This window comes from Erithacus rubecula, assembly GCF_903797595.1.
Source record: "Erithacus rubecula genome assembly, chromosome: 3".
Classification (NCBI taxonomy): domain Eukaryota; kingdom Metazoa; phylum Chordata; class Aves; order Passeriformes; family Muscicapidae; genus Erithacus; species Erithacus rubecula.
This window is the reverse complement of record NC_136689.1, coordinates 141,270,811-141,287,693: the sequence shown is the minus strand read 5'-3', so window position 1 is coordinate 141,287,693 and position 16,883 is coordinate 141,270,811. Positions and strand designations below refer to the sequence as shown.

The 16,883-nt window shown below is 37.0% G+C and overlaps 1 protein-coding gene across 4 annotated transcripts in view; it reads right to left on the bottom strand.

Annotated features, from left to right (window-relative positions):
• Window positions 1-16,883, bottom strand: part of TRAPPC9 (trafficking protein particle complex subunit 9) — a 433,615-nt gene that overhangs the window by 375,864 nt on the left and 40,868 nt on the right. For all 4 annotated transcript variants that reach the window (XM_079301130.1, XM_079301131.1, XM_079301129.1 and 1 more), the window contains 3 exons: window positions 13,506-13,651; window positions 8,435-8,520; window positions 1,183-1,309 (listed from right to left, as the gene is read on the bottom strand). In XM_079301130.1, coding sequence (XP_079157256.1) covers window positions 1,183-1,309; window positions 8,435-8,520; window positions 13,506-13,651 — 359 coding nt within the window. The remainder of the gene's footprint in view (window positions 1-1,182; window positions 1,310-8,434; window positions 8,521-13,505; window positions 13,652-16,883) is intronic.

Sequence of the window (16,883 nt, the reverse complement as noted above, 5' to 3'; positions counted from 1 at the left end):
CCATTTTATAACTCATCACCAAATTCACTGGTTCAACCTTCAACATGCAATTCCCTATTTCCTCAGAAAAATGTTTATAGGCAAGAATCTCAACTGCATCCAGAAGGATGAAAGAACCCTAAAGGACATTATTAATGGAAAAAATAAGTATGCATAAACACAGACACCTGCCATGAAATACCACAACTTCTGAAAGTTCAACTTAGTAGAAAAATATCTCCCCACTGATTCCTTACCAGGCAATATTTATGAGTTGTATCTGAAGGAAAATTTGATACACTGGCACACAAAAAGCTGCCAAGAACAGAAATCAACTCCTCTACTTGCAATACATTTTTAGTACGTGGAACTCAGGAGACAACTACAGTGTAAATGTTCTGACTGCTTTGATGCTATTCTGTATTTACTGAAATACTTTTTTGGGGAAAAAAAAAATCACATCAAAAATTGTTTTATGAGCAGACACAAAAGCACTTAAGAAAAACTCAGAGAACAGAGTTTCTTCAAGTTCAAAGCCATCTTTCAGTGCTTAGCTTTACTAAAGTGGTTCTTATCCTGTATCCTTATTTTGCATTCCAGGAAGACATATTTAAAAATGTGACTTGGTAAGATGATTCACTCCTACTACATGTTGAATCCATCCTCTCCACATATGCCTCCTTTTCTAGGTCTGCTAGTCTTTTGTAAAAGCTCTTTAATTTTCTTCCTTACTACAAACACAGTTTTATTTAGGCTTATTAATGAAATGATATCTTGACTGCAACAGGCCATATACCCTGGCTAAATTGTTTCCACGGAAGCAATCTGCAAAAATTTCTGTAATCTTACATGAACACGATTAATTAAGGCAAAAAAAAAAAACCCTGCAAGATTATCTTCTGCATTCTCAAGGAAAAAAAAGTTCAAATAATCTTCCTCAGAAGCTTTCCAAATGAAAGCATTAATAAAGGGGAGCTGGAGTTCATTATCCTCATCCTCTCACACATGAGATACTCCAAGAATGTGCTTGTTACTGCTGCTGCAACCAAGTGATTCATCAGGCTGATTTTAATGAAGCCTGGTACAGGAAACAGATTCCCTTTTTTTCTCTTACTTACTGAGGAGAATTCAGAGTGGTGAACACACACAAGGGTGTAAAAGCCAGGCTGTTCTGCCAGCACAGGGGAGTGAGCCATCCCTTACCATTGACAGTGATCTGCCCTGTGGTTTGGGGAACACCAACCAGAGTCACAGGATAGAGCCCAGATTCTGCAGGGAGGGAAAGGGCAGCAGGCAGGGACTCAAATTCTACTCCAGTTGTCAAGAGACCCTGAAAAAACAGATAAATCCATTTATGAGATACACTTACATTTTTATGCTACATACTTATATTTTAATCCCATGCATTACACCAGCCAAACTTTTATGATTTATTCCAATTTACTCATAGCAGTTATTTTGGGGTTTAAGTTGCAGTGACTGCAGCGTGCATCCAGAATTACAGCAGGATTTGTATTCAACATGGAAACGTGTTTCAGGAACTGAGCTGAGAATGATGCATGAAAGACTAATAAAAATTTATACCCAACCATAGTAAAAAAAAAAAAAAAAAATCACAGATACCATCTGCAGGGTGCTGTTTTGTACCTATATTTAATTGCAACTGTGACTTTAACTTGAATATTTGATAGATTTTGGGCACTGGAAATCAAACATCAATAGCAAATCTTGCTTAGCTTTAATCACCTCACCAAAATACATTTTCTAAGAGGAAAAATAATATTTGTATTTACAGATAACAGAGCAAGTCTAGCTTAATCATCCAACCTAAACATTGCAGTGAGTTGGAATAATGCATTCATTTTGCTGAAGTGATCCTCTCCAGCCTAAATGCCTGCAGTTACTCCCTTAGTGTCAGAGAAATCTTTTAGAGTCCTAAATTTAAAGCATAGGACAAAATGAGAAATGAAGCAGAAAAAAAAAATCATTGAAAAAATTTCTGAACACAGCATTACTGTTTTTAGTAGACTGGGGGTTTTCTTTAAGCTTGGTTAATGAATTGAAGATGCTTGAACATAGAATGTGCTGTTAAAAGTAAATTTGATTTTGGAAAGCATAGAAATGAAAGTTACCCATTGCTTTTCTACACACATTTTTATTTTTGAATGAAGATGCTACAAAGACCTCCATCAATAAAAGCAGTAAGAACAACTGGATTAAATCTCAACTCTATGAATGTTTCAAGAGAATTGAGAGCTCTGTTAAAGAGGAACATACTGCTTTTGTGAAGAGAGATGGAAAAACTCACAGTTTGAGCCACAGAAAAACATGTAACATACCTAAAATCTGTAAAATCTTTGTTCTACCAATTTCTTCTTTGTAGACTTGACACTCTTGAGACAACACCCAATTCACCCAAAGCTAATCTGGCTTTGTGGAAAGCTGCATTAGAGAACTCTGTCCTTGAGACTGCACAAAATTCCATCTCACCATTTTACTCAAGCTGTAAGCAAATACTCAGCTACACCCTCACTTCTACTGAATTTTCATTTTCCTCTCATTTCCCATGGAGACTTCAGCTGCCAGAAACAATCCACAAAAACACAAGTAAAACCTAACTTTGTCCTTCTGTATATTCACCACCCAGTGTATCAGAGCACTGAGACTTTTTGATTCCCACATTAATCCTCCCAGTGGGATTCACTCCACAGAAATGGGATGAACATTCTTTCTTTAACACTGATATAGCCTCAATTTTCACCACAATTCTGCTGCTTTTGCTTTGGCTGAAGCCAGTCTTAGAACAAAAACAAAAGATGATCCCATACATTCTCCAGAACTAATTTTTTAAATGGGTACAGAAAGCTTTTAAACTTTAGTCTCAAAACTACCAATCTATCACGTGACCTAATATTCAAATTTGAATTATTCAGAATTCATCTCAATTAAAAATTTTCATACAAGGACTTAAAGTCCTGCAAAATCAGTGATAAAAAACCCATAAATCCTCCAATACCTTGTTTACTATCAGCTGTAGCAAATGTAAACAAACAAATCTGACAGATACCCTTTAATATTCTTTAATATGCAATGCAAACTTTGAAAACAAAGGGATTTTTTTAGTGAACAACACAATGTAAATGCCAAAACACCTGCACTAAGCACACACTCTGCTTCAAGTGCACTAGTACAGAAACAAGAAAGCAGCAGCCCATTCCCCCACTTTCAGAGGTCTGCAGTAAAACTTCCAAGCTTTGAAAAGTAAAGACATTAAGAAAGCTTTAAAACTCTTTGAAATGGGGTGAAAAAAATAAAAATCAACTAGATTTCAGATTTCCAGGTATAAATTGAATCAAGATATTTACCCTTAAAACTCAGGCCACACAGGTGAGTTTTAAAAGACACTGATGTATCTCAGAATGTCTGAAAGACGATTTCAAGATCCCAACTTGCTGAATTGGACAATTCTGCAATATTTGCCCAACATTGCCCTCTGGTGCCTGCAGTTCTGCATTTTAACAGTGAAAACCTAAAGCTGAACTACTCTCACACCCATTAACTAAAACATTTCAGCCACACCACCAAAAGTAGGGAACTGTGTTAGATTTCTTTTCCTGAGAGTTTCATACATTATTTCAAGTAGTGATACTCAGTAATCATTTAGTCATCACTCAATAATCATTTCTCTTTCTGACCCTACAGAAAAATATCATCCAAATCCAAGGTTCCCTCCATGGAATACACAAGTGAGGCACACAAAAAAAGTTTTCATTTTTTGTATTCTTCTAAAACAATTTAAATTGTCTTAGAGTGAATGTATGCATGCTTTTAGCATAGCATGTCTTTCAATCACTTCAAATCTCATTTTAGTTTTAGAGGAACAAAACAACTTTCATGTAAATGGCAGCATTTGGGGATGCTGTTAAAATAACATGAGTATGTAACTGCTTTTTTTAGGTTTTACTTACCAATCCCAAAATGCAATCATTCTTTTTTAAAAGTAACACGACCTTCAAAGTTAGTTTCCATGCTGAACATACTTGTAAACCATGGTGTCAAATACTTTTCACAAAAAACTGTCAAATATTTATTTTAAAGGAAATTTTCCCCACTATTTCTAATATGGTTATTTTAGGCAGAGCTAGAAAAACACCAAACACAAACATTTTTATTCTTTTCCCCCCTTCACCTTTCTGTGACTAATGCAGTCTCCACTAAATGTAGTGTAGCAGTAAATAAATATTCTCTCAAACCAGCAGAAACAGCAAAAGATGTGAACTCAGAGCAGTTCATGGAAACAATTTAAACCATCATAAGCAAAGCTTTGGGACTGATAAAACATCCAGATTTATGAAAATTTTAGATGCTGTTTTTAAACATCAACATAGCTCTTGACTAATAGCACTGTTTTGAAGTTTAAAAAAAAAAAAAAACCAAACAAAAGTAATGTCCATTCAAAGCATCATTAATCAAAATACCACACTTGATTGTGTTCAATTAAATACAGGTCCCAAACAGAAAGAGAACTACAGAACAAATACTTAATTCTTGAATAATAACTAAGTATTATGTATTACAATGTTTTCATGGTTTAGGGTAGCATTTTTTTTGTTGTTTCTTGATATTTATTGATTAAATACAGTTTACACTGTCTGTAGATCTTGCACCTTTCTTGGAACTATAGCTGTACTTTCCACAGTAAGAGCAGAGAAAATGTTTTCCCTCAATACATAACATTACCTCAAAATTTCTCAGCTCTTTTTTTTTTTTTTTTTTTATTTTAATAGAAAATTTGACAAAGATGAAAAAGTAGTTAAAATCTTAGATACTTGCACAGTATCTTCATATGTATTTTAGTAGTAGATCTTCTCAGACTGTACTGTAGTTTGCTGCTTTAAGAGTTTGTCTCAAGATACAAAATAAAACCTCTGGAGATCTCCCTGAATTTTTTTTTTTTTCCTGCATAGAAAACTGCAGTAAAGGAGTAACTGCAGAACAAACTGCAAAAGGGCTGGAGGCCATCACTCAGATACCTGAACAAGTCTGTACAGAAATCAATATTCCTGGCAGAAAAGGCAAAGTTGTGGCACTTATTTACAGATGAACATCCCTTCTCCAGCTGACCTGGACCCCAGCACCACGGCAAGAATATTCTGTCTAATCCATCACAGCCAATTCTGCTAAGGCTCATTTTTGTCTCTCATTCTGCTGATTTAAGGTACCTGCTGAGTTTTATTAAAGCATTTGTTCTGATCAACCCCAAGATCTCTCCTACTTCACTCTATTGACTCACACAGTTGTGGGAACTAATCACTCCCATGTTCCATGATTGAACATTTTCATTTGTTATTTTACAAATGCACCTTTTACTGGACCAGCCCTCTAACTATATGGGCTGAAACATGAAATAGAAAGACAGAAAAAGAACACAGAAATGGGGCAGGAATGAAGAACAGGTGCCTAATTAGAGTCCCAAATCAGGAACAGTCATTCAGGAAATCAACAGTAAAAACAACAAAGATGGGCCAAGATCGTTGAGAACAATAAAATAAAATTACAAAGAAAATCAATTGTTCAGGATTTATCATCAGAGCAACACTAATCAAAGTCTTGTGTCCACAGCCTCATGTCCAGTCTGGAAATTCAATGCCTTTTACTTAAGCACACCTCAATTAACCTACATGGACTCAGCATTAATACTTCAATTAATGAAAAAGCTCAGGAAGCTTTTCCTTTGGGAATCACTCTCCTTAACAACCTGTGCTCAATGCTAAGTTGTTTACCATCACAACAGATACTCAACAAACAGAAAGACACAGTAGGAAAAGTACCATGGCAAAAGCTTGGATTGCATTTAACATGAAATGAATAATTTATCAGAACCACAAATCTAAATTGAGGAAAAAGGGGACATTTTAACAAATAAGTAAGACTCAGATTTCAGTACAGTTACATATTGGTGAATGGTGGACCATGGAAAGAACAAAGAAAAATTAAACCAAGCAATGGAGAACCCAATGATGATTGGAAACAAGCCTGAATGAGCAGTAATACTGAAAATGTGAAGTGCTGAGTCAGGCAGGAGGAAAAATGTGGGAAAAACAAGCTGAAATTGCTACTAAATGACAGAAAAGGTTACTCTTGCTATGAAACTGAGTCTGTGAGAGCAAATAATCTGAAAGAAGGTGATATGTGATGGGAAATCAGACAAGAAAAGGGTATGGGGACTGCAGGAATGAGAACATGTTAATAATAAAACACACCATTTTAAAATATTAACCAGCACTCTGAATTATTAAAATGAAAACAGCAGAGTTTATTCTTATGATAAAGTAATACCTATTCCCACATTCCAGAAAGTTCACAGATGAGACTGGAAAATCAACAACTTAGGTTGGAAAGCAAAGGTAGAAGTCATCTTGTTTAGCCCAGTGCTCAAAACAGGGGTAAGTGGTGTTAGCTCAGGTTTTTCACATTCTGTACACTCAGGTTTTAATGATTTCTAAAGATGGAGGTCCCAGGCTCTCTCTGGACAATCAGTATCTGATTCCCCTCATGCTTGGGAAAAGGGAGTTTTGTTAGGGAGGGAAGTTCCCCATGGCTGCAGAACATTCCCTGACTCTCATCCTGACACTGGGCAGAGCTCAGCTCTGGTTTTGCTGCACTTTCCCATTCTGGGATTGAGCAGGAATTACCCCAATATTCTTCTTCTCTACAGACTGAACAGATGTCAGTGGTTTTGTCATTTGGGGAGCTCCAAAGTGGCCTCAGTTCCAAAGAATTTGTCTCTAAAATTCCCAATCAAGGGGAACAAGCACTTTCCTTAACTTGTTACAGTCTTGATCAGGATACAAATCTACCAGAAATCAACCAATTTCTCTGAGTGAGCCCACATTAGTGAAGAGCAGAATTTCTCAAAGCATTGACTAAAGAGTTACATTAATCATTTCAATTATTTGTATCTGGTTGGCAAATTAACCCCTCTTGTGCTTATCACTGGAACTGGAATTCAATGTTAATTCCAAGAAAGAACTTAATCACAACAGTAAGAAGTACTGGTGCTACTACAATTAACTTGCTCAGGGAATGGATGTTGTGCAGATCTACTCAAATAATTGCATTCCAAGTTCTTGAGTGCATGTAAGCACTCAGAAAGAATTTCCTCACTAAGTAATTTTCCAAGTATTTACAATATATAACAACATCATTACCTACACAATACAAGTCAGACTGTAAATCAAAATGTTCTTCATCAATTAATTCCCACAGAGACCTTTCTGATGTGCAGCTTTGCAACTAGTTTTTCTGTTAATCCCTAAAAATATCTGAATACCTCTGTGAGAGTGAGAGGAAAATTCTGCTGGAGAAACTGGCATGTTAGCTCCCAAGAATTAATTTTATTGTGCTATAAAAACAAAATCTTTGGGCACATTCCCTTCCCTTGGAAAAACACTTTATTATATGTGGTTTATTACCAGTAATTTAGGGCAACTTGTTTGACTAGACACTGCAGTAGACATATTAATAAAAACAAAACCCAAACAAAAATCACAAGCAAATAAATGTACAGAGATTCAATTAGCTTGATGGAACAAAGGACTCTAAGAGATGTGATTTATATTTAAAGCAATACTAAAGGTAAAAATATTTAACATAAAAGAAAATGTTGGATTAGGAGCGGATATTAAGTTGGTCTGGTAGTTACAGAAATTTTAACCTTCAAATGGATAACTATTTTTTTTAAATCCTGCTAGTTGAAGTAAAAAAAAAAAGGAAAAAAAAAACACTATTTCCTTTTATTCAGGATACACTTCAAGCAGCCAACTGAAGTGGTAGAGAGCTAGGGCCTGATCCTTCCAACCTCACATATTTCTCCAGTGGTTTAGCTTTCTTTTCCACTCCCTTCTGATCATCAGACATTAGAGCATTTTCAAATAATATAGATCATTGGGAACAACAAATGCATGAGCCAAAGTTTTTATTAAAACCCAAAGCTTCTCAGATCTAATCATTTTAGTTCATCAGGTTTTCAAACTGTGGTCAAAATGGGAATTTGAGAAGCAAGGATGAATGTGGACTTTTAAACTACAGTAGCAAGTGTACAATAATTATTAGGTTTCAACAATAATTATTAGGTTTCAGGATATAATTATTACTTGAAAAACAGTCAATGTAAATCATGTAGCAGGAGTTCTACTCAATGCAGAATTGTACAGAACTGATTTATGGGTCAGTGCCAGTAAAGCATTTAAATGCTCTTGAGTGGCAGAGAATTTTCTTTTCAATACCTCATCATCAAAAATATGAGAAAATTGACAACAGCACATTGTTAAACTGAGGTTATGCTGGCTGAAACCATCTTCTAAGAATATTTATACAAAACCATATTTGAAAGTCCAAATGAAATTTTTCTTCAGAAAAATAGCAGAAAGAGAAGATTCAGAAAGATGCATACCATGTTTTCTACACGGAGCTCAAAAGGCATAGGGTTGTACACCATCAGCTGAACTTCACACACATCTCCCTGCACCCACTGGAAGTCTGCAAGGAATAATCACAGAATTAAGGCAGGAATTACCTAATCATAGGGTTATAAAAAAACAGCAGCAGCTGAGCTGTCAGATTGCTATAATACTTAATATCTCTCTATAATCTTCACAGCCCAAGTCCTACTCAAGAGCATTGTGTGACACAAGCTGTAAATCCCAGGCAAAGCAATAGGTTAAGGGACTGGAAACATTCATTAACACAAAAATAGTGCTCTAAAGACCCAATGCTTCACTGGCAAAATTAACTCAGGCATCAATTCAAAACACAACCTTCATGTTCAACACTTAAAGGTTTCCATACCTGGAGTTATGTAGAGTACACATGGCCTGGATATTGGAGACTTGGATAAGAATCAACCAAGTAAGAAATGAACACAACAGGAAGAAATAAATCACAAGTCCTCATACAGACACAGCTGATTATATGGAGTAAATAAAGAGAGAGAGAAGTGAAGTGGGCCAGGTAAAAAGATGTACTTGCAGTTAGTTTATATCTTAGCATGAGACAGGTTCGACTTTGAAGATATTTCACTCTGCCAATTTTAATATTTTTTGAGTTTTATAATTTAAGGAGATGAGGCTGGACTAGTGGAAGATGTCCCTGGCAGGTGAGGTTGGAACTGGATGATCTTTAAGGTCCCTTCCAACCCAAACCATTTGGTAATTCTGTGGTTCTGTGGGAGATTATGGAGGTCAGCAGCAGAGATGCAAATTTTGAGCAATTGTTCAATGCATAAAGATTCTTTTATATCAGCACTTCATAACCTTTCCAGCCCCCAAGTTCATGTCCACCTTCCAAATTTCTCACAGTGAACCACATGCACACAAAGTTCAGACTTTAAACTGAATGCAGCAAGATTCTCCCTGCAAGCTGAGGATATGCACTTCAAGTAAACAAAAGGTGGTTTAATTACATTTGTCAAATAAATCATGATTATAAGCTAAATTATAACATATATGGATTAGTTCTTACTAGTTTACCCAATGATTTTAACATACACTGCTAACAGTTTTTTACTAGGATATTAGGAAATGTCCAGTAAAAAAACTGGATGATCAATATTAAGACTTTAATGCACAGTTGAAGCAATCTGTACTCTAATTGTACATTCACAATTATTTACTATCTGATTACATTTTGCAAGCAATATTAGAGAGCTCAAGGGAGATGTACTTAATGCAAATGTTTAACTCCAATTAATGCTAGTGGAAATTAAACACATACATCCACAGATGTTAATGGTTATATTACTGTAAGACCTGAAAAGCAAAACTGTTGATTAAAACAAAATGTTCAAAATCACAGTGGTATGAGATGTTCTCTACATTTCATATTTAATTGCTTATCAGTGTCCATGATGTCTTATGCACTGTGCAGCCCCCAAAACAGCCAGTGACTGCTCTGCACAGGTAGAGTTAATTAACCATCATGGTTTGCTACAGCAACAGAGGCACCTGCAGCAGCACTGCAGGCCTGGATCTCCACATCCCAGCAATTACCACACTGTGGAATGTCTGCTCTGAAAGCACAACCACCCAGCAGGGCTCTCCAGGCACAGGACTCATCCCACCACACCTCACTCATGCCATGGATGTCAAACCTCTGGGGCTGGGCCAAAGCTCCCAGCTGGTGTTTGCTCCTCATGCTGTGTGCATCAGTGTGGAAACATTTCAGCTGTGGTACCTTGTTGCCAACACCTGGTGAAGCAGATTGAGGGATCCCATCAGGATCCTCAAGGTCAGGCACAAAATCCCATTGCTCACCATTAGAGAGGCTGATTTTCTCCCTTTCCCCCTTCCAAGTTAGTTCAAAGCTCTGTCAGTGAGACAATGCTCCTGTGCTAGAACTCCTCTTCCCATCTGAGAAAGGCTTATCCCATGGTCAAAAAAACCACGTTTTTTCCATTGACACTAATCTTGGACCTAATGGAGCTGTCTGTTCCTATCAGTATTATTCCTTGCTACTGGAAGGATCAAGGGAATCATTCCTGTGCTCTTGATCCCTCCCTTGAAGTCTCTTTGGATTGGCTTCAAACCTCTCTTTGTTGTTTTGCTGCTGCCAGTCTGAACAAGCAATATCAGATAATAATCAGAGGGTTTTTCTAGACTGCAATTTTCCAGTAATGTCCCTTACCTGAGCCCCTGGGAAGCAGCAGACTTCCCCTGAGCAGGGTCAGGTCTGCACATGGGACCCTCTGCTCCCCTCAGAAGGGAGGGAGTCTCCTGTGAAAACCACAATTCTTCTGCTGCTGACAGAGGAGGTTGTGGGGCAGGGTCCAGCTGCTGCTGCTTCAGGGGGCCCCTCTGTCCCAGAGGACCCTCAGCCACCTGTGGCCTTCTCATAGAGCCTCACCCCTGTTGTGGTGCCAGTCCTATTTGTCACATTCTGAGGAGGAGGAGGAAGAACCTTCCTCCTGGTACAGGGACCTGGCTCCATCCTCCACCTGCAGCACAGCCCTGGCTGACAGTCCCTCCTCCCTCTCCCTGCTGGGCTCTGAGTCCATCTGCCCTCCAGTGCAGACAGAGAGGTGATCACTGCACCCTCTGCTGTGTCCAGCTGTGGCCCCACAGCTGGGAATGACAGACAAGCTGGAGAGGATCCCAAGGAGCACCACAAGGGTGACCCAGGACTGGAGAACCCACCTGATGAGGAAAGAGTAAAGGAGTGAGAGATCCCCTCTGGGGAGAAGGCTCAGGGGTGACACCATCACAGTATACCAGTAATTAAAGTACTTTATGCTCCTGCATAAAGAGGACAGGAGCTCTTTCCTCACAAGGAGCCACAGAAAGAAGACCAAGGGTAACAGACACTAGTTGCACTGAAGCAGATTTTATTTTCTTACTAATTTTTTCTTTGTTTCAGTAAGAACAGTGATTCAGTGGAACAACCTCCCCAGGGACATGGTGGAGTCTGAATGGATGGAGCTTTTGAGATGAGATTGAAATCTCCTGTGAAAAATGCAGGGCAATGCTACTGAATTGTTTCCTTGGGGAAAAAGGTTTAGAAAGGAAAGGCAAAATGAGCTATATTTGTATTAGCTAATACAGGTATGACAGAGCTGCTGGATTTACTAACAGAACTATATTATATATTCTTGCTGCTTTAGATTATCAGCACTCAAAACCAACTAAACACTTCATGTCAAAAATCAGTACATTTATTTTTTATGACTAGCATGCTATTAAAGCAATTTAACTAGAATATAATTATCCCTGTTATTGTTTCCAATCAGAAAAGCTTATCAAGTTGAAAGCTGAAAACATTTCAAGACTTTCTAAATGGGTTTTGTTTCCCTTTGGTTTGTCAGCAGTGCTTGATTTCCTTTGCTGTAAAACAATAATTTAACCAAAATACGGAGTACTATCTCCATGTAAGAAAAACAATTCATTTGTTATTGTTGCTTTTAATTAATGTTAAATGCATACCATTAAAATACTCTCATTAATTTTGAAGTTTATAAATTTCTCAGCTTCTTTCAAAGGAAGTATCTGCTTCTATTTTGTATTTTCTTTTGTTCACTAAACTTTGAAACATTAGAGGCTTTTAGCAGTGACTGCAATGTTTATATACTTCAAAAGACAAATGCTGTATAGGCTCAGAAGCAATCAGACATCTCCTTAGGCTAAATAAAAACCAAAAGAAGAAAATTCACTGTAAAATGTAAATCTCCTATGGTACACAAAGCACCGAGACAAATCCTAACCAGTTCAAAAATGCAGGCTCCTTTTGTATCCATCAAAGAATGAGAATACTGCATTACACAGCTGTGTGAAAAAACTGGGAATAAAGTTTTATTTAAATGAAAAAACACAACATGGTATAGCTAAGAGATTAAATTTAATAGTAATCAAACTTTCAGTAAATTATTAAGAGAAATCAGGAGAGCACTTTAAGATGTTCCCCTATGTGCACGTTTTTTAATTTATCCTTTAACTAATTCTTCTTATTCTTTTTTAAATTTCTTATCCTTTCTCTTTTGAAATCAAAGCAGTGCTGCAGCAAAGTCACACTGTGCCAAGTGCATCAAAACTGCCAGAAAATCATCCCTGCCTCTGCACATCCCAGCTGTTCCTGCTGCAGCTATTTATTGAAAACATACACCACCATAAACCCAGCAAGAAAACATGCAGGTTCTTCTCAGGATGAGGGAGATCACCTTAACCATAACCAGGCTCCTCAGCAGGAACACAACCCACACATTTTGGAAAGAGGAAACCACCAGAGATTCTCAGAAAACTGGTTCTGCAGGCCAGCACAGTCCAGATGAACAAGGAGCCAAGTTAAGATAAAACATCCTGCAAATTTCTGAAGTTTTTACAATCAGTTCTGTTCCACAGTCACACAAATCTTTTTTGTGCTGATATTGATGCCTCTGGCAAAAATTATCACACATGTGATACACAAAAGCCACAAAAAGAACTACCAGTATTTGTAATTTAATCTAGGATTTAAACAAACTTATATTCTTTTTCCAATGGCACAATCACTGCACTGAAAGGCTTTATAAGCTTTAGAAAAAGGAAATTACTAATATTCCTAACAGGGTTTTAAAAGTTTTCTTAGCTGAACTGTCCTTAAGTAAAAGGGACTAATCAGTCAATTCATCACTGAGTTTATGTTAAATCAGAATAGGAAAAGGAAAAACCACAACAGTGCATTTTCCTCAGGGCACTGAAACTGTGGTGGCTGCCAAGCAGAGCATGTCAGAACAGTTTTCCCTGAATTCTCTTTTATTTGAGAAGGAAATAAAACTAGTTTATCTCTTCTGAAAAATCAGTGTAATTACCTATGAGACTTTATTCCTCTTTTGAATATGAAACTGTGCCCTAGAGAAAAAAGATTTGTTCCTTCAGGAATTTAGGATAAAGGAATGGTTATCTCAAATAAAAGACAACAATGTTTAGGTTTGCTTTCCTTGACCACAGAAAATTCTCTAATTTAACAAAATAACAGAAAATCCTGTAAGTTATTCTTACCTATTTTTTTATTTCTTTCTTCCCCACGACTGTGTGCAATAATTGGAGAATATATGAAGGGGCTTTTGGTTGACACATTCTGACCAAGTAAACTTTTCATTTTATGAGGCCGGAGACTGGTTGGGAGGTTCAAGAGCTTCACAGATCTGTTGAGTGGAAACAAATTCTAATTATTTCATTTATTCTATTTTGTAACAGGTGACTGCATTAAAAAAGAACTGATAAATATGAAATGTCAGACTGAGAATGAAATACCTGAAATGGAAAACTTGAAGAAAACACAATTTACAACACAAAAGGAAGTAACACCAACCCAAGGAAACTGCAGATTCAGAAAGCTCTCAGAAAATAAATAACAAAGGGAAAAAAAAATCTTGTTTAGAAACCAACAAAACTAAAATTAGCCAGAACAGTTATTTGAAATCCAGCTATTAATTTTTGAGTGTAGACTAAACTACAACCCTAGTGCAGAAAACAGCCAAATGTTTAACTTAAACCCAAACTAGGAACCAGACAAGATTTCACTGGCCAGCACAAATAAAGAAACTTCTCCACAGTGAATAAAGCTGATTTGAATACAGTGAAAATGCAGAGTTGCTGCTGGAAGGAAGGAAGGAAATGTCCCAGGAATTTGAGTGGGTTTGTTAAACAACCAGAAAGCAATTACAAATACAGAGAAAACAAATGATTTATTAGACACATCCCTGCTAGATCCAATTCCCTACAATGCCATGCAGGGAAATCACTGCTCTTCCAATGCTGAGGGGAAAGAAGAGACTAAATTTTAGGCAGAAGAACAAGAAATAAATTGGTGGATATTCAGTAAAATCAGCAGCATTCTATAAACCTGTAGGATACCTAATTACCTCAAATCAGGAACTCAGCACAATAAAGAACAGATATATCAGTATCACACTCACAGAAAGCAGACACACACAAGAAACCAAGATAATGTGCTTGTGCTGAAACAAATTCTCTCTGTGAAACAAAACACCTGATAAGAAATTACTAAATAACACTAAAAGTAGGTTGAAGAAGAAATAAATTACATCCATATATTATATGTTGGTGACATTTAGTGCCAGCATCAAAATCATATGCAAAATCACAGACAAGCTTGAGGATAAGAAGGAAACTGTAAGAGACCCCTGATATTTCATATTTTAAAGCCTCTTCTGATAGAATTATTTTACAAATTAGAATGCAACTTAAAGCAAAAATGTGGATTATACTTCTTTGAGGAAATAAACACTGAATTTGATAAAGAGTTAATAATAAAGAATTTTATTTTATATACAGAGGAAAGTGCTTCGTGGTTATTTTATAAATCCTGATGGATCACCTGAATGCATGACATTGGAAAGAATGTTCCTCAACCACAAATCAGAGAGCTGTACCTCCCAGGTCAGACATAGAAGAGGGCAGAGTTTTTAAATCCTTCATGTGAAAAGCTTCAATCATGTCCCCTGGCCAGACACCACTGACTGCAAATGAGTGACAATTAAGAACTACTAATTAATTTCACTAGCTACCCAGAAGATCAAAATCCTGCATTTGGAAAATGTTAATTAAAACCAATGTTGCTTACATGGAAAAGGAAAATTTATTTTTCTTTTAAGAAATCCCACTATACTAAATAGACAGAGGGGAGGGAAAAAATGGCACTGAGTAAATGTGAAGTAGTAAGGAAAGTATGTAATGACAACTAAAAGCAGAAGTGGTGAAAAGAAAGAAAATTTTCTGCTTTTAAGTATATTAGTAAGACAATTACCTGTAACACAGGTGAATTATAAAAATGGGAATAGTGCATTTTTTTATCTGAGAAAATACCAGATGATGATTTCATACTGAACACAATCAACAGAATATAAAGATTTTGCCTGACCAAATATCTTCTATTGCTTTTAAAGTACTGGGGAGAAAAGGTAACATTGCCACTGTTCCTATTTCACTGTAGCATCTCCATGTCTGACAGCATTTTGATTAAGAAATCAGCATCCAAAATAAGCACCTCACATTAAATGGATCAAAACTCATAGACCATGAGATGCCAACAGTAAATAGAAGTCATCCCCACCAGTAAATGTGGGTTTCTAGGGGATTCTAACATGGATTGAATCATAAGCTGAGGTTATTCAACATTGATCAAAATGATATTTCCACACATTTTTAACTGATGTCACAAAAATCAGCATGATTTAGCTCAGAGAGCTCTGCAGTCCAGCAGCACAGCTGGTTCCCCATGGTCTGGGCAGCTCTACAACACCAGATCTGCTGGGCAGATGTAAACAGAGGCTTTATATCTAAATTCAACTAGTATTTCATTGGAGTACAAATTTTTATTACTATGGCTTTTATAGAAATTTTGACAAGCAGGAGGATGAGAGGAGTCGAAAATCTTAAATGTTAATTAAAATTGATGCTGGGTTCCTCAGCCCATGGCAAAGCAGAAGGAGCTATTCCTAAAATTCCAAGCACAACAAGATCAAGACATGCTGATAATGTAAGTGGCTATGTTTGTCCCCTTCTCTCAGCATACAAAACATCTTAAGAGACACAAAGTCTTTCCCACTGAAGTCTTGGGAATCTCTTGCCAGAGTCCTGACTGGCCTCTTCTTCCAGTCTCTTCTCCCACATAACAAGTGACAGAATAAGATAAAATTGCCTCAAATTGCAACAAGGGAGGTTTAAATTCAGTATTAGAAGAATTTTCTTCATGGAAAGGGTTGTCAAGTATTGGAAGGGGCTGCCCAGGGAGGTGGTGGAGTCACCATCCCTGAAAGTGTTCAAAAATATGTGGATGTGGCATCTGAGGACATGGTTTAATGGTGAACATGGTGGTGGTGCTGGGCTGATGGCTGGACTTGATCACCTTAAAGGTCTTCTCCAGTTTTAACTATTCCATGGTTCTAGGATGCTATGACTAAATGCAAGACTCCCATGAAGAAGGATGCAATCAGCATTTGCCCCATTTTCTTCACTATTCAGAATACTTTTCCTGAATAGGTATTATCTTTTCTTCAAAAAGAAAATATTTTCTTTCAGACTTCTATTCTTGATACCCAGGGGCTGCCTTCTTTTTCTGACTCTAATATTTCATGCCAGGTTTCAACCTGAACAAGTTATTATTTATTGGCCTGACTGCAAGGTGTGCCTGAATGGAGATTTAAAACAGGCCAGTGAAGGTGTCAGCCTGAAAATGCAGCATCTGGAAAGGGAGAATTACAAAAAGCATCTCATTTCCAGGTGAGTTCCAAACTGTGGATGGAGACTGCATCCAACTCATGGACCTTCAGTACTGAAATGTTCAAGTATTCAACTAAAATCTCAGCTACAGCCAAATACCTTCCTTCAACTGAATAAGAAACTGATGAAGGA